Source organism: Gambusia affinis, linkage group LG09 (genome assembly GCF_019740435.1).
Source record: "Gambusia affinis linkage group LG09, SWU_Gaff_1.0, whole genome shotgun sequence".
Classification (NCBI taxonomy): Eukaryota; Metazoa; Chordata; class Actinopteri; order Cyprinodontiformes; family Poeciliidae; genus Gambusia; species Gambusia affinis.
This window is the reverse complement of record NC_057876.1, coordinates 6,630,450-6,650,662: the sequence shown is the minus strand read 5'-3', so window position 1 is coordinate 6,650,662 and position 20,213 is coordinate 6,630,450. Positions and strand designations below refer to the sequence as shown.

At 42.6% G+C, this 20,213-nt stretch overlaps 2 protein-coding genes and 1 long non-coding RNA gene across 5 annotated transcripts; 1 reads left to right on the top strand and 2 right to left on the bottom strand.

The window, feature by feature from the left end:
- Positions 1 to 251: 251 nt before the first annotated feature.
- LOC122837286 (transmembrane protein 182-like) lies at positions 252 to 4,846 on the bottom strand. The gene is made up of 5 exons (XM_044127539.1): positions 4,515 to 4,846; positions 3,222 to 3,342; positions 2,964 to 3,062; positions 1,766 to 1,903; positions 252 to 1,516 (listed from the first exon to the last, which is right to left on the bottom strand). The coding sequence occupies exons 1-5, from the start codon at positions 4,683 to 4,685 to the stop codon at positions 1,296 to 1,298; spliced, it is 750 nt and encodes a 249-aa protein (XP_043983474.1). The 5' UTR covers positions 4,686 to 4,846; the 3' UTR covers positions 252 to 1,295.
- LOC122837288 lies at positions 1,517 to 4,499 on the top strand. Its single transcript, XR_006371743.1, has 3 exons — positions 1,517 to 1,634; positions 4,029 to 4,097; positions 4,248 to 4,499. It is a non-coding gene; the product is annotated as an uncharacterized LOC122837288 (long non-coding RNA).
- Positions 4,847 to 5,024: 178 nt separating the features above from the next.
- Positions 5,025 to 19,608, bottom strand: LOC122837285 (sodium/hydrogen exchanger 2-like). Of its 3 annotated transcripts, XM_044127537.1 has the most exons (15): positions 19,492 to 19,608; positions 13,855 to 14,104; positions 12,295 to 12,517; positions 11,898 to 12,138; positions 11,574 to 11,824; positions 10,604 to 10,821; positions 10,335 to 10,531; positions 10,161 to 10,247; positions 8,576 to 8,646; positions 8,301 to 8,435; positions 7,656 to 7,752; positions 7,449 to 7,568; positions 6,798 to 6,861; positions 5,556 to 5,775; positions 5,025 to 5,228 (listed from the first exon to the last, which is right to left on the bottom strand). In XM_044127537.1, the coding sequence occupies exons 2-14, from the start codon at positions 14,090 to 14,092 to the stop codon at positions 5,588 to 5,590; spliced, it is 2,130 nt and encodes a 709-aa protein (XP_043983472.1). In that variant the 5' UTR covers positions 14,093 to 14,104; positions 19,492 to 19,608; the 3' UTR covers positions 5,025 to 5,228; positions 5,556 to 5,587. The 3 variants fall into 3 exon arrangements, with proteins under 3 accessions (XP_043983472.1, XP_043983471.1, XP_043983473.1); XM_044127536.1 differs by having other exon boundaries at positions 5,025 to 5,775; XM_044127538.1 differs by having other exon boundaries at positions 5,025 to 5,775; positions 7,449 to 7,565.
- Positions 19,609 to 20,213: the final 605 nt, after the last annotated feature.

Below are 20,213 nucleotides of genomic sequence, written 5' to 3'. Positions count from 1 at the left end.
TTGACAGTCCCAGTGAGTGGTTTCCCTGGGATTTCTCTTCCTTTGTTTGTTTTCCGTCTGTCTTGCTGTCGCTCTGCATCTTCAGATCAGGCTTGGTGACTTTTCTTGCTTACTTTTCCAAGCAGGTTTTCTGTAGCACTCTCTTTTCTGTCGGTAAAGTCGAATACCATCGATTTGTCGTAGACAAAAAAAAGCACCTGGAATGATGATGTTGAGGTCAAAGATTGATTTTGTTGACACAAGAAATAGGCTTAACATATAAATAAACTTTACTCAGTTTATAAGGAGCAAGAGGATCAAGAGAACCAAGAAAAACTAAAGCAAGAACCTAAAACCGCATCTAAGTAAAAGAGCTCTATATTATATATGTATTAAATAAAACACCAAGAGAGTTTTCCACTGCAGGTAGGAAACTAGCTGCATATCAACCCATCCGCACTTTGAAAATCCCGAACTATCCCTTTAAGAACAGGATTTCACTACATTTATGACGACTAAAACGTCCCGATAACTGGAGCGACTACAACGCAAGCTGCGTTTTTCCTCCATTGTTTTCTGTTTTGTTGCTCTGACAGAAAAAAAAAATATGAACAAGAAAACACGGAAAAAAATGAAAATAATTACAAAACAGATGATATTACATTTCTACTGAGTTTTAACTTACACACACTTATTACAAACTCAGTCACTTCCGGATGAAAGTAGTTACAGTGGATTTTGTTGAGGAGTGACACAGACTGGCACTTATTTGTAAAACATTAGCAAATATAAAACCGTATATATCATCTCCTTTCCACTTCCTGAGAAACGATGACCCCAAAACGCCCCCACTCACCTTCTTCAAAATAAACAGAACTGGTTTGTGTCGCTGTGATTTTAACAATATTTATGAATGTTTCCAAAGATCACAAAATAAAATATGGCGCCAAGCACCTGTGCATTCCATTTGTGACATTTTGAATCTTTAAAGATTTCAAAACAAAAGGTTTCCAGAGAGCAACCTGCTCTAAACAAACACACACACTGACTGACACCAAATTTTCTTGATTCAGTAAACGTGGGGGCTCGTTGACCTTTGATGACCTCTGTGGAAACACTGAATAATAAATGACAAAATGTTTAACCCCAGTTTCATTTCATTTGAAGAAGGTGAAGGTGCAAAACTCTTGCAGCTAAAATCATAAATCAAAATTTGTGGCTGTAATGGGGTGGGGGGCGAAAAAGTGTGAAAACTTTTGCATGTTCCACGATAAAGTGTGTCAGCTCCCGTCTCTCCGGCCGGCCGCTTGCTCGGCTCATCTGCCGGCGCGCAGCGTGCGGCCCGCCAGCAGGAAGAGCAGCCCGGACAGGACCTCTAGGGGAACGCCGGCGGCCGCCGCCATGAAGGAGAGGCCATAGTGCACAGAGACCTCGGCGTCCGGACACTCTTCCCTGGCCTCCTGCAGGACGTAGCGGCTCACGTCCACCGCCTCCATCCAGAGCACAAAGAGCAGCAGCAGCAGGAGGAACAGGCTGGCTGCAGAGAGCAGGAGGAGGAGACAGAGAGACAGAAACAGAGACAACCGATGTTTACCGCCTGCTGTTGTCATGGAGACGGCAAAAGCAGAGAGACATCTGCTGCTCTTGGTGTTTGGGTATGTTTCTTTTCTGCTTCTTCTTCTTTTTTATGTCACGTGACTCAAATGAACAGCTGACTGCAGGCGAAGCCGTAATGTGTCGAACATGTCAGACACATGCGCACACGGCACGGCCGTCTGTGTTTTACCGGCTGTGATGAGGAACGCCCCGCCCAGCCGGTACAGTTTGCCGCTGATGAAGGGAACGCCGCAGGCCAGCAGCAGGCCTCCGGTCAGAGCGGAGAGCAGCCCGACCACGATCAGGACGGTCCAGAACCCTCGGAACACTGCGGGGAACACAAACGCAAGGACTTTAAAGACGAGCTTCCTCTCTTAAAGATTTACTCTGCGTTTGTCTCGCGTTAGATTATCAAACGAACTCTAGACTTGGATTTAATTTGCAAAAGAAAGAAAGAAAAAAGCTATTTGGGCTGAAAAGATTAATCGGATTAATCAGTTTAATTGTCACGAATCGATCCTTGAAATAATCACCTTCCTCAAATTCTGTTAAAGTTCTGAAAGAATTGATCCTAGTAAGCACCTTTTGCTATCCAATAATTAATTGGCTAATCAAATAATAACAATAATCCAATCGATCAGCTCTACATTGTATTGATTTTAAGTCAAGCAGAAATGGCTGAGCTTTTGAAGAATGATTCAGAAGAAGTGGGATAAGATAAGATAAGATAAGATAAGATAAGATAAGATAAGATAAGATAAGATAAGATAAGATAAGGTTTCTTTGACCAGAGGGCAGAACAAACAGAACAGTTCTTTTTAGCAGAACTTTGACTATTGTATTGTTACAAAAACCATTGTTTTTAATTTAATATTTATAGCAAGATGTAAATGGAGGGGGGAAAAAAATATAAAAATAAAAGACAGAGAAATTTGTAATTGCACACAAGGTGCCAGAAAGGCACATTAGGAATGTCTGCATGGACTTTTATCAACCAATACCTTTCTAAAATTTATTAGCGTCATTTTTTGGGGGGGGGATGCAATTTGGTACAGTAAATGTCCAGAGTCTGTACTGTGGATTGCCAGAGGTTCTGGTTTGCAACGGCTTACGTTCACGGATAATACACATCACAAAATGTATTCTATTAGAATTTTTATATATATATAGGCTATATATTACATTTTGCACTACATATGCATTTGCTCTCACTCGATAATGTTGATTTTATTTTAGACCTCTGGAGTGTTCTCCGGAGTGTTAGCTTTGTTTTGATGCCAGAACCGTTCAGATACACCCAGTAGGTCCTGATATATTTCCAATTCAAATCTCAAATAAATAATGTCTAGGGAGCGAAGGGCTACGTCATTTTTTTATTTTCTCGTTACCTGCTGTAGCGTCATAAACCACCCCAGGAACGTCTCCAAGTGCGACTGGCAGCGGGAAGAGGTAACCACGGAAACACACCTTACCCTCCGGCGGGTTTGCTGCAGTTTGAACAAGCGAAGCAAATGGCAAAGAGTCAACAAGTTTCTTTTCACTCGGCTGTCATGGGGGCATGTCATCGCAACCCCCAACTTCAAAAAAGAAAGAAAAAAAAAGTTAAATATTTTTTTAGTAGAAAAAACCCGTAAATATCTACATACTGATGAATGTGGCCAGGAGAGCGGGCGTCGAGGGCTCCACTAGAAACACACAGCGCCTGAAAAACCCCTCGTGGTGCAGAGTGACCCGCGAGGGAGCAACAGTGGTTTCACGTGGCTGGATCTGAGAGAGAAACACGGACAGACTTCACAGCAGCAGACACTTAAACGTCTTTCTTGGTTTCTGTCAGCTTTTGTCAAACAGACGTCCAGGAAAGCGGCTCTGCGTCGCTCGTTGTCTCGCGGCATCAAACGTGGTTCTGATTACGGCCCGCGGCTCCGTGAGGTTTCCTGGAGGGAACGAGTGAAAACTCTCCGTGGTTGATGGTGCTGCGTAGCACAACAACTTTAATCATCGTCCTTCATTGAAACTGAAAGACTTTGTCGCCGTGCTGAGTTCACAGCTTTCATAAATATATCCATCTCAATGAGCTTTGTGAATTTCTTTTCTTTCTTTTTTTTCACATATGAAAGAATAAACTGGAAGACTAAAGGAGTACTTTAATGGTTTTTACTAAGGAGATCCGTTGATTTGATAGTTCTGGTTCGTATATATATATATATTCATTTATTTATATTTGCTTTTGCAAAGAGCCTGCTAACATAAGTTTCCAAGTTTCTCAATTGGACTTTGTCTAGGCCATGGCAACCCAGCTCATTGTAGTTCCTGCCACATTTTTAAGTTCTGGCCTCAGTTTCAAGTCTTTTCCAGCCTCTGACATGTTTCATGTCTCTCACATCACTGCCCTGTTTTTCCCTTCCTCCTGTTGACCCGATCCGTTTCCCGATGCCGCCGCCGCTCCATGATAGGGGCTGTAACTTCAGGGCGATGCGGAGCGTCAGTTTTACCAGAGCTTTGAGAGTGCAGGGGGCTGAAATGTAAGTGCCATACTTGCCAGATTTTCTTAATCAAAAATGTAAAAATGCGTTGCTGTTTTTTGTTCACTTCGTAGTCATAGTAATGCACAACACTGACTGTTTCTATCCCATAAAAATTCCAACTGAATCTCCAGAAGTTTGTTTTTTCAGACACGTCGAGACGACTCAACGCCGCCTGCTGTGGGGATTGGAGTCCTGCGCCTCCATATTTATGGACACGCAGTGCTACATAGCATCGCTGTGTCTTTAAATATCCTAACAGACATGTCTTGCACGCCACTGTTTACAAAACATCTGACTAGCTTCCATAGTAGTCTTTTTGTGGTCGTCATGTAATCCTTCGCCATGAAAGCGGGCCATGTCTTTCTTTTGTGACAGAGATCTTGAACTAGGCGTGGCAGAAAGACGGTGACCTACCTTTGTCCTGTTAGCGTCTTTGCCCCGTGTTGGGTGGGGTTTGGTGGGCTCGTCTGAGTTACAGTCTTCTACGGCTACCAGCCAGTAGTCTGTACTGAAGGCCACGAGGAAACACAGGGTGCCCACCACCCCAAAAGTCCCCCCGGCCAAAGCTGCAGCTCCTATTTTCATGTTCCTAAACCTTCGTTGTCCCTTGTCCCGGAGCCTGAAGTCCTTGGGTCCTCATCAGCGTCCACCTAAACTAAATCCTCTGTCCCGGGCCCTAAGAAGTCTCTAAGAAGTCCATCGACCAGGCTGTTCCAGCGAGAGGAGGGTGAATGGGAGGGAGGGGGAGACACGAGTTATTTTGGGACGTAGTAATGTCTGTTGTAGTCAGATTACCAGCGAGTGTGCGAAGAGAAGGGTCTGTGGGTGAGGGGAATGTGGACAGTGTGTTAGTGTTTATGACGAAGAGGCGTTGGAAATAAATGAGGCTGAAGGTGGGAATGAGCCTGAAAGCTCCACCTGATGCCATCAAGAAAGAGTAGAGCTTTATTGCTTGCTTGCGACAACCATTACAACCATTTTGTTCATTTCCAGACCTTTGTGTGGAAAGTGTCCACAAGCTGTTCACAGCAGCTTTACATAGCCGCTACCGCTATGACCAATTCTTTATCAACTCTCCTTTTCCCTTCCTCAATAGCTGCGTTTCCATCGACCACATCATTTTCAAACCTGCCAATTTGGGGGAAAAATAACAATAATTTCAATAAAAAAAGTTGGTAGGTTTTCATGTGTATTGAAATTAGCGTGTTTCACAAAACTGCAACATTATTTTTGCATCTCAGGAATCATGAGCAACAACCAGACGTTACAGCTAGTGGAAAAGAGGAAGGAGAAGGCGACAGGACGTGGTTGGAGGATCATGCTTGTTTTTTAATGACTTATTGCATGAACAAACGCTTTCACCTGTGATTTTCAATGGGTTTCTTGTTTAACAGAAACATATTCTTATTTAATATGTGTTGGGGGGTTTTCGGACAGCGGCTGAGTTCTGCGTACATTTGTAGAGGAAACGCAGCAAATCTCTCCCTTTATTGATGCGTCTCACTTTCCAGGACAAAGCTGAGCTGTTTCTTTGTTGCTCTCTCTACCGGCGCCCTGGGCAGCGGAGATTGCTGCTCCTCCGCCGCAGGTTCAGGATCCGACGGCTGGGTGGGATTCAGAGCGGCCGGGTCTACAGAGTCGGGGGGGTCGGACCGTCTCGGGCTTGCTGAGCACACTGCGAGAAGGGGAGAAATCACGGTTATTTTTCACAAGGACAGTTGAGCAGACATTGGGACAGCTGGAGGAATTTTAATGAATCCAGACTGGATCAAATTTGAATCAGCATTTGTTACGTTTTCAGCAGGTGCGGTTCTCTTTCACGCTTAACCATGTCAAATGATTCAAACCCTTCGAAAAACCTGTTGTCCCTCTCCCTGCCTGTGGTGGCGCTGCACCATAGACCACTGAAGAGAAAGACACGAAAACCTCAGAAGAAGACTTCCTTCTTCACGAAATGTAAACTAAAATGGAGTGACATCAGATTTCACTGGTGGAGGATTTCTCTTTAGTCTTCGGTAAAAGACCATGAGCCATTTCTACCACTAGAGGTCGACTGTCGAGTTTGTTTTGGTTGTAATTACCCAGAATGCCTTGCATTATAGCTCACTATCTCCTTTTGAATCGGTCTCCAGTCCGCTTTCATCCACACACACATTGGAACCGCACCAGAGTTCACTCTAATCGAGCCGAGTCTTAAGTTTTTAGGCGGACCAGATGTAGCTTTTTTTTTGTTGTTGTTGTTCTGCATCAGAGTTTGACTTTGCACTCTCACCTCAACCGACCAGGACCTTGGAAGCCAATAAACTGGAGTTTGACCAGAACCAGAAATGAACGCACCCTCACAGAACAGGAAGTAATCTCATGTTTTTGTTTTAGCAAATCCACGCTGTCTTTTAAAGATCCTGAAATCAGTATCGTATAACTCAGAGCAAATTTCCGTGCTTATCTCAGTCTTATGCAAAATGTCTCAGATTTATGAAAAAAAAAAGTTAGTTTAAGGCTAAAAAAAATATGTACTTTAGCTAAAACTCGTCATTATATGTTTATTTATTATCACTCTGAAGAAAACCCACATTGTTTTCAACAATCTGCTGGCGTCCTGTGCAACATTTCAGATAGAAATAGAAGAAGGATCAACACTTTTTGATGCACTAGGCATCTGTTTCTGACCGTTGCGTCGTCAGCATCCCTCCTTACCTGTGTGAGATCTGCCGAGTCGTGCTCTCCCTCTATAAGACTTGGAGAACTCTCCTTGCGCCCGCTGACATTGGAAATAACAGAGAAAGGAAGTAAAGATGTAGTTTATATCCCCGGAACCAGAACCAAACGTGGAGAAGCAGCATTCAGCTGTAAAGCACCAGAAGTCTGGAATAAACCTCCAGAAAACAGCTGAAACACAGAATTCCTTTAAATAAAGACTAAAACTTTTTTTAGATCTGCTTTTGAGCCAAAACAAATGGATTATTGACCAGCATATTCGACGTGTGTTGATGATTGTGATGAAGGCATTTGTCAAAACGTAACGTTAGTTACTTGGTTTCTCAATTGGTGACTGCGTGTTGTTTTTGTGACTTTTTATTTTTGTGATTTTATGGTGTAAAGCACTTTGAACTGCCTTATTGCTGAAATGGGCTGTACACATAAACGTGACTGATTGATTTTCAAATTTCTCCTAATTTCTAAATAAATTGCCACCACAAATTCTTTTGAATTAAATCGGCTTGTACTGACGGTCTAATTTAATTGTGTTTAAATTTCATTTCCACACATAAACAGACATACGAGGCGCTCGGAAACTGAAGTAGCTTCTCTTGGAAACCTCTCTGGATGTGTGTTTTTCCCGGTTACCTGTGGGCAGAGCATGCTTCTGTTACAGGTGTGTCTCTCTGGAAGGCTCTGATGTCTGTGCAGGGCCGTCTTCGCTGAGGCGTCTTGGTGCAAGGTGTGTCTGCTGTAGGCCGGGGTCTGCTGCGGTCAGATTTCACATACGGTCACGTTTATTCCCTCCACAGGCTGGACGCAGGGAGGAACCTCCGAGGAGGGTCTGTAATCTACCTTCTTGTTAAAGTTTTGGAGGTTTCTGGACAGAATACGCCTGATGCTGTCCATTTCCTCCGGCAAGAGGGGACGGCCGCCAGGGCGGGGGTCCACTCTGAAAGAAAAGGTGTGAACGTTCATAAAGTGTTTTCTCCATCCATCCATTCATTCATCCCTTGTCCCTCGTGGGGTTAAGAGGGGTTCTGGTGCCTAGCTCGCGCTAACGTTTCAGGCGAGAGGCGGGGTTCACCCTGGACGGGTCGGCAGTCTGTCGCAGGAAGTGTTTTCTTTCAGGATTCATGATTGAGGTTTTATGTGAGAATGGGGATGTTTGGTTTCTATTAGATGATGACCCCAATGATGGCCACGAATACAATAGTAATTGTAAATTTGCCTCACGTGGGTAAAATTTAATCTTGTTCAATGAAATGCTTACAAAACCAGACAAGTTGCGTGTTAAACGTTCAGATGTTGGCAGTTTAAATGTGTCTTTAAGGTCCACAGTGTCAGACCGGGTCAGTATAAAGAAAAGGCTTGGATCAGTTGTTTTTTTGTTTTTTGCTTTTTTTCCTAAATCTTGATTTACACCAGGATCCCTAAACAGATCAACTTTCTGAACTCCCGTAGGAGTACTGGGTGGGTTCTACGGTTCTGTCCTCTTACGGCGGCGGTGCCTCCTCGTCCCCTTGCTGCTCCCTCCTCTCCAGCTCCTGGTAGACTCTCAGGATGCTGGAGCGAGCCCGGTGATGCTCACCGATGAGGAAACGTCGGAGGTACTTCTTGTTGAACTGCTCAAACCTCACACAAACGCAAACCACAGATGGAAAAAGTTCCATGTTATGAATTATTTGCTGCCACCTAGTGGCTGTTTTGCGTCACATGATCAGATAAAATACCAACTTTCCAGAATAAAAAAAGGGGAAATGAGTTAAACTAACCTGTCTTTCCAGAAATGTTGCCCCCAGTAGCCAACCACATCCTCTATTCCTGACAGCAGATGGTCTAAGAGCTAAAAGCAGATGTTATATTTTTATTTCCATACATCATACTCGTTATTAAAATAACACACTACACACTCGTTCTAACATGGGACTAAACATGGTTCCCTTGTCAGTTGACAAGCATTTTGGTTGGTTTAATGAATTTGATTTGAATTATATTGTACATATTACAAACGAAGGCAATCTTAAAGTTCCTTTTAAGACAAAAAAATAATTTTATATTCAGAAATATGATCAAATTTATGTCTAAGGATGCCAACCCAATTTCATAGAGACACTGACTATGCAGAAATCCTTCCTCATGGGTAAGCATGTGTGATAGAATGAATGAACGACTCCTTTTTACCAGGAACAAACATCCAGCAAAATCTGTCTGAGTATAGAGTAGAAACACAAACGGGTTCATGAGTACTTTCTGTTAAAGGAAAGGTAGTGTCATGGAGTTACTGATAGCAACCGCTACAAGAGAAAAATAGCTAAACAATAAGCTCTGAGTAGTAAAATCTATGAGATGAAAATCAGAGAACATGTACTGTAGATGGTGGCAACTATAGTAACATTAGGCTTCTGCAGGAGAGAGTCAGGGTTAAACACAAAAAGACAGGGCCAAGTATATCGTCAAACAGAACATGAAGTTGTTGTGGCTTCCACGAAGAGAGAAAAGTAGAAAAAATAAGTTTGTGGCAGCAAAAAGTACAGATAATCGCAGGAAATGGGAACACAATAATAAAAAGGACTCAGTGTGTCCTGCATCCCAAATATATGGCAACATAACCACAATAGTAGCTCAGGGTGAACGTCTCTTACTGTGAGCATTCTCAAAAAGTGAAGCTTTTAGCTTCGTCTTGAAAGTAAATGGGGTTAGGGTTGTCCAACCCTGAGCCCCCTAATCCAAACCCGCAAAGTACTGCTACCTGTTAAAGGCAAAGAAAGGACAGCATTATCCAGAGACGCAGTCAGATGGCCCATGGTAACTCTGGAAGAGCCACAGAGATCTATATCTCCAGTGGGACAATCTGTTAACAGGGCTGATATCACTCACACGTTAAACAAATATCGCCATTATGGAAAAGTGGTGAGAAGAAAAGCATTGATAAGAAACCAAAATAGAAGTTTTTGGCAGACGTGTAAAATACTAATTGTGGTAGAAACTTACTACTGCGTCACAACCCTGAACAAAATGTTCCATGATAAAACAAGGAGATGGCAGCATCATGCTGTGAGGATGCTTTACGTCAGCTGATACAGCAAACTGCTCAGAACTGATGTGAAGATGGAAGAAGCCAAGTAAGGGACAGTACTGAAAGAAAACCCGTTAAAAGGCTGCAATAGACTTGAGTTAGGGAGAAGGTTCTCCTCCGGTTGTTGCAATAACCTTTAACAGCCAGAGCTGCAATGGAGTGGATTAGGTCAAAGTACATTCACGTGTTGTGCATCTGAGAATCTGTGTAAGATGTGAAAATGGCTATCTGCAGATGGAAACTGCAGCTAAGCAGCTGAGCTAGACGTTATGAAGTCTCACCCTGCTGTGGATCTCCTCGCTGACTGTAGGCAGAGCTCTCTTCCTCTTCACGTCCAGCAGCTCCACTAGAGGCTTGATGGTCATCCCCTAATAACCAAGCAGGGTGGGTAAAAATCTAAAATCACCCCTGCTGTTGATTGAGGTGTTGTGATACACAATACATTTATTTCTCACCTGCACAAAGACGGTAAAGAGAATGACCACGATGGTGGTTGTGATGAAGAGCCTCTTCTTTGGGAAGTCATCAATGAGGAAGACCAGAGAAAAGCAGATTGCTCCTCTGAGGCCACCGTAGGCGATGATGAACTGGTCTCTAAAGGTCACGGCATTCCTCCGAAGCTTGTTCACCACGGCAGTGAGCAAAAGAACCCCTTACACATAGGGATGATGTTTGAGCAAGAGGCTTCTTTAACGACTGAAGTAATTTTGTACATAAGAAATACCTGTGGCCCTCCAGACAAGGCAGAGCAGCAGGGTGGAGCAGACAAAGGGCCAGCTCCACATGTGTATGTCTTGTATGGTGGACACACCGAGGAAGACAAAGATCAAGGTCTCACTCACGCTACTCCACATCTTCAGGAAGTACTGGATGCTGGTGTTGCTACGCTCTGACACGTTAGCCTCCACGTACTGTTTCATGGTCACAGCACAGGTCATGATGCTGGAGGATTGGGGAAAAACAAGACTGATTAATCAAGTTAATATGGTAGATTCAGGAGCAGGACCAAACCTCAACCAACCCTCTAATCCAGTGCTTCTCAATTCCAGTCCTCAGGCTCCCCTGCTCTGTATGTTTTAGATGTGCCTCTATACCAGAACAGCTGATTCAAATGATTGCATGACATCTTCTGCAGCCACCAAGTACTGCAGGAGCCTGTTAATCACCCAAAGATTCAATCCAGGTGTGTGGCAGAAGGGAAACACCTAAAACATGCAGGCAGGGGGGCGTGAGGACCGGAATTGAGAAATACTGCTGTAATCACTCGTCTATAACTCAATTCACCTGGCACTCTACTGCCATAATGCTCTTTCAACACCCACCCTCACTCACCCTACCTGAGTGAGTGAGGGTCCCTCATTACCCCCTCATACCTCCATCCTTCATCCCTTCCTCTATACTTCATCCCTTCCTCTATCCTTCAGCCTCCTAACCTCTCTCTGTTTCAGGTTCCATCTTGGGGGTCCTTAACAGGCTCAGGAGAGAATATTTTCTGAAGACTGGGCCCCACACTGAGTCTCCATTCATGTCTCTCTACAGATGACTCATCATTCATCCAACCTATCCATCCCTTCTTTCAGCCAATGTCCTGTCTTTAAAAAAAAAAATCCTTAAATTTGCATCATGGTGTTGTCCTTGCTAGTGCATTACAGTAGCTTTTATAAAGGGTCAGGATGACGGACAACAATACTCACGCCACGATTCCTGAGAAGTGAAGCATTTCTGAAGTCAGGTAGGACAGGTAGGAATACAGGAAGACAAAGAGGGGAGCGATGACCTGGGCTCTGGAGGTGAACCGTGAGGTGAGAGCTGCAACCAAGCCAAAGAACAGTCCCACAAAGAAGCCTCCCAAACCCACCACTATCAGCCTACAACCTCCCACCAGTACATCCAGTCCAGTCACCGAAGGCAGCCGCAGAAAGGACTCAAAGAGCTTGTAGAGCACCTAAGAAGTGGAGAAGTGCATTTCAGTAGGTTCTTCATGTAGAAAAAAAAACATCTCTGGAAACACCACTGACCACTGTGACAGCGTCGTTGAGCAGCGACTCTCCAAACACCAAGATGTGCAGCTGTTCATTGACGTGCATCTCTTGGAAGACAGAGAGCACGGCCACGGGATCAACGGCAGCAATTAACGAGCCAAACAGCAGGCAGTGGAGCAGAGAGATGTCCCCCAGAGAGTCTGGAACCAGCAGGCAAACAGCGTACAGAGACAGGCCAATGCCCAGCACGTTCCATAGGGTTCCCAGCACCGCATACCTACAGGTGGAGTAACAGGAAGGTCTTCCTCTCTCCCATTCATGGCTTTTGCAACTTCGCAAGTTACATCTTGGGTAATATATTACCAATTTTATTCAAATATAATCACAAGCATGCGTGTATTTTAAACAAAAACTAAGCAGTCGAGGTACGAACCAGAGGATGGTACCAAGGTTTTCAAAGAACAGCCTCCCAGGCAGGAAGTAACCTGCATCCAGAACGATGGGCGGGAGCAGGAAGAGGAAGAACGCGTCGGCACTCAGAGTAGGGGGAGCAGAGTGTCGGACCCCGTAGATCACCCCTCCCACAAGCAGGCCCACCATGATGAGGACGCAACTCTCTGGGACAACAGCTGGGACTCGACCGGACCAATGGAAACCTGAGAGGATGACACCAAGAGGGGGAAACTCAAATTGTGTCAACAGATTACTCTGACTTTCTATATTACCAATAGCAAAGTTGTTGTGTGGTTTATTTGTAAAATAAGAATAAAACTGTTTCAAAATGTGAAGTTTAAAAAGTTTGATTTACTCAGAGAATTTGACTGATTTGGGCTATCAAGTCACAAGGTCTTCTGTGAAAGGGTATGTTTTTGTACTAAAAGGTTGGAATAAACTGACTGAAGTTAATCCTAGTTATCAGCTCAATTTATTATTCAAATTAATGAAAATTATTTCTATTTAGGGAAACCAGGGGACACAAACAGAAAAACAAAGGAAGGTCAGCGATAGTCTGGTAAGTCTGCTCCAGATTATTACGAAGGAGAATAATTTGTGACTTTTATCAGGTGTGTCTTTGCAACAAAAAATGATCCAAAGATAATTTTAAATGGCTAAATGGCTGAAAGTAACAAAGAAACCTCCTGAAAGAATGTTTTTGAGCAGACAAGTTAAATAAAATTGTGACCTGAAACAGGCTTTTCCTGCTCAAAAACCTATCAATACGTTCAGGAGGTAACTTAACATTTTTCATTTCAGATGCGGATGGATTGGATAGCTTTCTCCTTGTTTGTACTTCGGTTATTTCCATCTGGCATTAAAATTCAGATGTAACGTTTACAGGATAAAAACCATAAAAGGGGGAAATCTGTCAGGTTCCAAACATGCTTTCTCAGCAGTCTGTGCTGTAGGTCTATAGATTCTGCATTTGGCTACATCTACAGCATCCCACCGTAAACACTGGACAGCTCTGTTTCTCATTCATCTGAAACCCGGAGCGGCGCTTGCCTGACTTTACCGGAGTCCTTGACAAATGTTGTGAAATTTTAACAGAATTTCAGTAATTCGGCTGCTTTGGCCAAATTGCTGACATTTTGCAGTTATACAATGTTCTGATGATTAATCAATAAATCAATCAAGTTTATTTGTGTAGCACATTTGAGCAACAAGGCAGTTCAAAGTCCTTTAAGGGCACTCTTGATCTAATACCCAATTTTCTACAAAAAATAATGTTAAATTTTTGTTTGTATGTGTGTTTTGAATGTTTTGTTGTTTAACTAGGATCAATTGTAATGTATGTACAGATGAACTGAAATGACTGGAGATGACATTTGTTCTGAATTGGCACTTTGCATCCAAATCTGCCATCTTATGGACATTTGATAGAATTCCTGACATTTCACATTTCTCGCCCTGAATTTGAGCAAGTTTTTCTCCCTCCACCCCCACCCCGTCTCCAACACTCTGTCTGTCAGAAAGGCGCTGCTGTCGGCCTTACCCAGCTTGGCCAGTGAGGCCAGCATTATCCACAGCACAATCTCAAAGGGAGCCTGCACGTGGTGGTAATCCAAGCTGAACACCCTCAGAGCACCGGGCTGGTCCACAGATGGGCCGACGCGACTGGCGTCGAAGCCCGCCGACGGGGGCCCGTCGTGAGGCTCATCCGGGAGGGTCAGGGCCAAACAGGCCCAGAGACGCTGGGAGAGCAGCAGAGGGAGAGGCCAAAGCGCAGCCATCCTGCAGCCATGCTGGAACAACAGGAGAGAGGCAGAGAATAGTACAGGGGTCAGAGAGACAGAGGGCGGGCCAGCAGCTCCTGTGCTTTCACCAAAACTGTTGAAGCCACGCAGACGCTAATGTGCACAGGAATCCCTGAGCTGGCAGCGGCGTCGGTCCAGCAGCTCAGAGCGCAGGTGCTGCTGTGTGCAATCGCTCTCTGTTTCGTTTCTGTCCCATCAGCGCAGTTTGAAATGTGTTCTCTGCAGTTGCAGCCTGTTGATTAGCAAGTCACAACGGCAAATGATTCAGAGAACAGGGACGTCGTCTCCCAAAAGAAGCCAAAACCCAAACACTGGAGTTTCATCAAACAGGGATGGTGACGTCTTATGTAGAAATAATTATTTTATTAGTTTATTTTTAAACATGTTCTACCAAGGCAGTCTGAATTTTTGTGTCAAGGTGCTGAGACCCAACACGTGAAGAATTACGACTTTCGTCACAATACTCCACTTGATATTTATATATATATTTTAAAAAATAAACATTTATTTAAAAGCAGAACAGTGAGATGGAATGTTGCATATTTTTTAGCTGCAATTTACAAAAAGTGGTGCATAATTGTAGCGCGGAGAGAAGAGCATTCAGGGTTTTTATTTACAATGAACATAAAATGCTAGCACAGTATTTTGTGGTATTTATTGGGATAACAGTAAAAGTGTTGATAAGAAAGTATTTATAAGTTCTTTTCTGTCTTTTCTAAGCCACTGTGTGACTCCAACAGCATATCAGGCCAACCATAGCCCCCCAGAAACACATAAAATAATCTTCAAATACATCTCCATTTTCAAATGGAGATGTATTTGAAGACGTCTTCTCCAGTTTCTTCTCCAGTTACATAGAAAAGCCTGATTCCTTTCACTAAACTGGACACAGTTACTGCATTTAAACCTAATTTTGAATTTGATCACATTTATCGATGTACACAGTACAGTAGAAGTAGCTATGCTGACACTACAGACTCCTTCAGGCGTTTTCAGACATCATGAATTGGATTTGTTGTCGTGTTAAATCCAGATTCTTGTCACGATGAGACAAGAATGATTATCAACACCATAAATGCCTCCCATCACCACAGCAATAAACATGCTCAAATAAAGATAAACAAAGAAGAAAATAAATCTTTTGGTTTAATTTTATCTGTAGATAGTTTAATCAGTATTCAGTTGTTCATATTGCTTTCTAGATATTTTTCTGTTGAGGTTTATTTTGATACTCTGCTGCTGTAACTTCCCCCAAAGACTATGCTATTCTATAGAATCAACTTATAAATATTTCTTCCCACTTGTTTTATGACTTAAACACCCAATACATTACACTACGGTTTGTGACATAAATCACCAAAATGTGCAAAAGTGCAAAGACCTTGAATACCTTCAAGTCTGTGGATGACATGTAGCTAAATCACTTTAAAAACTAGTTTAGTTAAACCTGAATTACTTGTTTGCAGATTATTTCTAATTAGTTAGTTTTCTTTCTAAGCGTGCTTCAGCCAGAAACATGGTTCATTTGTTGGAATGATGGAGAAATGAAGGGAATGTTGACGACTGAATTGTCTTTGATTTAGTGTAGCTGCTTGAAAACGTCCCTACGAGCAATTTGACAAAAACAGCAACCAGGTGAGGTTACACTAAATTCAAACTGGTTCCTCGTGTTCTCACTGTTCTTTAAAACTAGTTTTGCTCTTGTGTGATTTCCTCCCTCCCTCTTCTGGGCATTATCTCACTCCTACTCTTTGTCTTTGAATTTAATTTTGAGATCACCACAGATTTACCTGCCACAATCTCTGGAGAGACGTGGCACGATTCGACACGTCTAATCCGCTAATTACTGGCGAAACCTTGTCGAATCTCTGTTTTCCATCTCTGAGCGCAGCCGAGTAGAGCGCCTCAGGCTTTAACAGTGTTGCTTCATGCTAATGGATCACCATCTCCTTGACTGCAGAGAACCTGGCTGTGAGGATTTTAGGCTTCGCGGGTTACAAATCTAACTTGAGCAGTCGAATCCGCGGTAAGTCCTGGTATAATTGCTCTCCTGGATGTGCGGCGTGCCTCACAGTCCTCTGCAGGAAGCTTTGAATCGAGCTGGCTGGGTGGAAGTGGAGCCCCATTTTTTTCTGCAGCTCACGCTAATCATGCACCGTTCGAGGCTTCGGAGAGATTCAGTTTGATTTCATGAGTCTGAGAAGTGCTTTACATTTACAATTTCCAACCAGCTGAGTGGAGCTGTTGGTGGTTCAGATTTGAATGTTTCTGATGAGCAGAAAGAGAACATGAGATCCCCAAAAAGCCGCTTGGCACTTTTGTTGCATCACGCAGTACAGAGAAAACACACTGAAGTGGATTTAAAAGGAGCTATTTGATTACTTTATTATTTAGAGCCAGATTTTTACTGGTTTTAATTAGTTTTCAACATCTTTTAGCATTATTTTTTAATCTCCCTGTGTCAATACTGTGAAATCCGTCTCTTCCAGCTTTTAATAGTGCCATTTTATAACACAATCAAGAAACTATGGCAAATCCACTTGTTATAAAAAATACTATTTATATCAAACAATATTTAAAAGAAACTTAACTTTGATATTTAACGCCTTGAAATTGGGCCTCTGTCTCTTTAAGAAGCTCCTGCTCTTTCTGAAACTCCGCCTTCAGGAAGTCGTCACAACATGGCTCCTCTATTATTTGATGAATTTTTGAACAGAGTTGCTCTGAGAAGCAGCTCCCATAATGAGCTCAGCTGGTATTTGGTAATTGCTGGTGGCTAGTCTGAAGGACTATTACATGACTATCAAACTAATTTTTCAATTTGTGACATATCAAGATCATAAATGTCCTCAAAAGGGCCGGTTGACACAGAACACAACAATAAAACCCATTAAAACTGTTCTTTAAAAATCATATAAATACCTGCCACTGTAATTTAATGAGCAATCCTTAAACTCAAATAATATGGAACATCCTTTCACACTGATATAATCTGTCAATTTACAGGTAAAAACTAGTTTGATTTGATTGATAAAACAACATATAAAGTACACAACTGTTTTTTAAGGTTTTTTTGCCTCTTTACTAGGAAGCAAAGTCTTTCCAAGTAGGCTAATGCGTTGGTAGGGTTACAGCTGTACTATTTTTCCTTTACAGATAATGGATTAAAAATGTAAACTAATATTGTTTTACAGCCCAATTTTCTCCCTGAATACCTGGTAACTAATCTCGTAATCCCTTTGAATCTGTTCATTCACTCAATCCTTAAAACGGCCCATCTCACACATCTCAAACCTCTGAGGCCTCTGTAGAAAAGTGGTACTCAAAATGTGATCAAAATGCACTCAGGTGGACTTCATTTACTAAATAGTCAACATGTGGAGTCAGTTTAATTGCTCTGGATTTCATCAGTGTAAAACATGCTGTGCTTTACAGGTACATTTTTCTCTTTAAAGTGAAATCCATGCAACAATGTCTGTCAGATTCTAAGTCAAGCTCTACTCTGTGTTGGTCCATCACAGGTTGGGAACATACAAATCTGGAGCCATAAGTGGCTCTTTGGATCTTACACAACAGTTACTAATATATATATATATATATATATATATATATATATATATATATATATATATATATATATATATATATATATATATATATAAACCCGACTATAAAATAACAAGTGCAGGTTTTTAGCTATTTTATTGTGGAATAATGATATTGAAATTCCACAACAGGATGTAACTAAATGCACCAATTATGTTTATTTATTTCTATTTATGTTATTACATTTAAATCTGTGTGCAAATATCAACATCCCATAAAGGACATTATAGCCATCTTCTTTTTGCAAAAGTATTTTTTTTAGTTTTTCTTGTTTCAAGCCTAAAAATAGAAATGAAATGGTTTCATATTGAAGATTTTTATCAAAAGTAAAAAAAAAATTTTTTTTTTTCCAAATGTCAGGTAACATTTTTTTTGGCTCTAAACAAGTCTTATTTGACTAATCAATAATGACTCTTTAGATTGCGGCTACTAAGATAAATATGAAAAAAGTGATAATTTATTCATATGTAAAATAGCAAGCAATAACTAACTCTGAAATATCTTCTAATTTAATTTCGCAATGCATGTGAAATTCAATTCATTCAACGTCTTAGACGTAATACCAGAATCAAACAGCAGATGGGGTGTGGAAGCTGCTGTGATCCAGGCATCATTTCAGAGGGCAAGAAAAAGGCTTTGCATCATAAAACACACTGATACAATGCTTTTACATATGGCGTATGGGTTTAAAAAATGCCAGGCACAGATATCAAAAAGAAATTGTGTATCATGATTTTTATCACTTTGATGGATTGTTCCCTTGAAGCTGAGGATTGTCCACCTCTGAAATCCTCAGCATAGGAGAGCTGAAGGTAGATGAGCAGGGCACTAAGTTGTGGGTGTTCAGATAACTAATTTTATCGCCACTGTCTCCCCCGGATCCTTCCTCCAGACTGGCCTCCAATGAGTACGACCCGTGTGACTGGCAACCGGGCTGCGGTGGCGGCACCAGGCCGTGCAAAAGGCTGTGTCCGAAGTGGGAGTCGCATCGGGCCAAGTTGTCGGTCAGGTGTTGCATGTAAACCTCCTCCAGCTGTTTCTCCAGCAGTCCATTCAACACAGAGTTGGACATGGGCTCCAAGCCGGGCAAATCCAAGCTGATGTTTTCACTTGCCCCCATCACCAGGTACCCCTGGTCTGGGATGGACTCCTGTTTGGCCTCCGTTTGGAGGCACGCCTCATTAGGCTGAAAGTGAAAGTCCTCTTGGTTGGCCATGGCTCTGGGGAGGTTGTGTGAGATGCGGCCCGAGTCGGCCACCTGCAGGTCTGGGTAATGCTCCAGGAGGCTGCAGTCTTCCACGCAGATGGGTGGGAGGGTGGCTGCTGGCGAACACCCAGGAATCAGGAGGCCTGGAAGCTCAGACACCACTCTCAGTCCCTGGGGTTTGTTGGGGTCTAGCTCTTCCTGGTTTGACTCTGATCACAGAAAACACATTCAATGATTCCAGTGTAGCATTCACTTTCCCTTAACCTGTCCTTACCAAATTTCAAATGTAAGGCTTTAGACGCCTTAAATTTAGAGAGATGTGGAGTTTAAAAGTGAGAAGGACTTAGATATTGTCAGGAACAACAATATAATGTAAATTTACAACTGCTAGAGTTTGTTGGGAAGATCATATCTGGCAAAAGAGGAAGCACTAAGGCCATACTGAAGCAGTGCAACTAGAAGAAAAAGTAACACAAGATGAAAGTGGTATAGTTTGTTTTTTGATCACTAGATTCTACTTCCAACAATGCTGCTAGAAAATCGTAGTAACGACTCTACTCACCTTCTTCGGCCAAATGTATCTGTGGGTTGACAAAGTTTGGCTCAGAGCAGATGAGCAGGTCGGCACATCGCGCTCTCGTCTGATATCCTTTCCTTTTGGAAGCTGTGGCGAACTTCCTCTCCTCCCTGTAGCACATTAATCTGAGAAAACCTTCAGCCAGCATGACTCCGGGAATATCCTCTCCTCTGTGCCGTCCTTTCGGCTTATTTCGAGCGATAATTTCAAATCTTAATGGCGGCGTTAAGCTGCAAGTGTAATGATGCAGCTCTTTTGCCCTGTTTCACTTCTGCATTTGAGAACAGACAGCCCCCACCTCTCACTTCCTTTACTAATATCTCGTCAAACATCACAGAGTTAAAAAAAAAACAAACAAAAAAAGAAACAAGATCAGTACATTTCTACTTAAACAGGAATGGAGACAAAGATTGCCAGTTTGTACACTTCGAGAGAGATTCCCTACTCTGCACAGGAACTGACTTCTTTCTTGGCTTGAAGCTTCAGCTCCATCTTCAGTCAGCTGAAGACTGGATGGTCACCCTATGATCTCAATGAACTTCCTCTTTGGCTAATGGTTTGTGCTTTAGTGCTGCTCTTTGGATCACTGAAATGCTAGAAGTGTCTTCCACAAACCTTTAATGAGAAGAAGGTTCTTGCCCAAAGTTTGATGGCACATTGGCCCGTCAGTTTGGTAAAACTATCCTGTACTCGTCGCAGTAAATCTG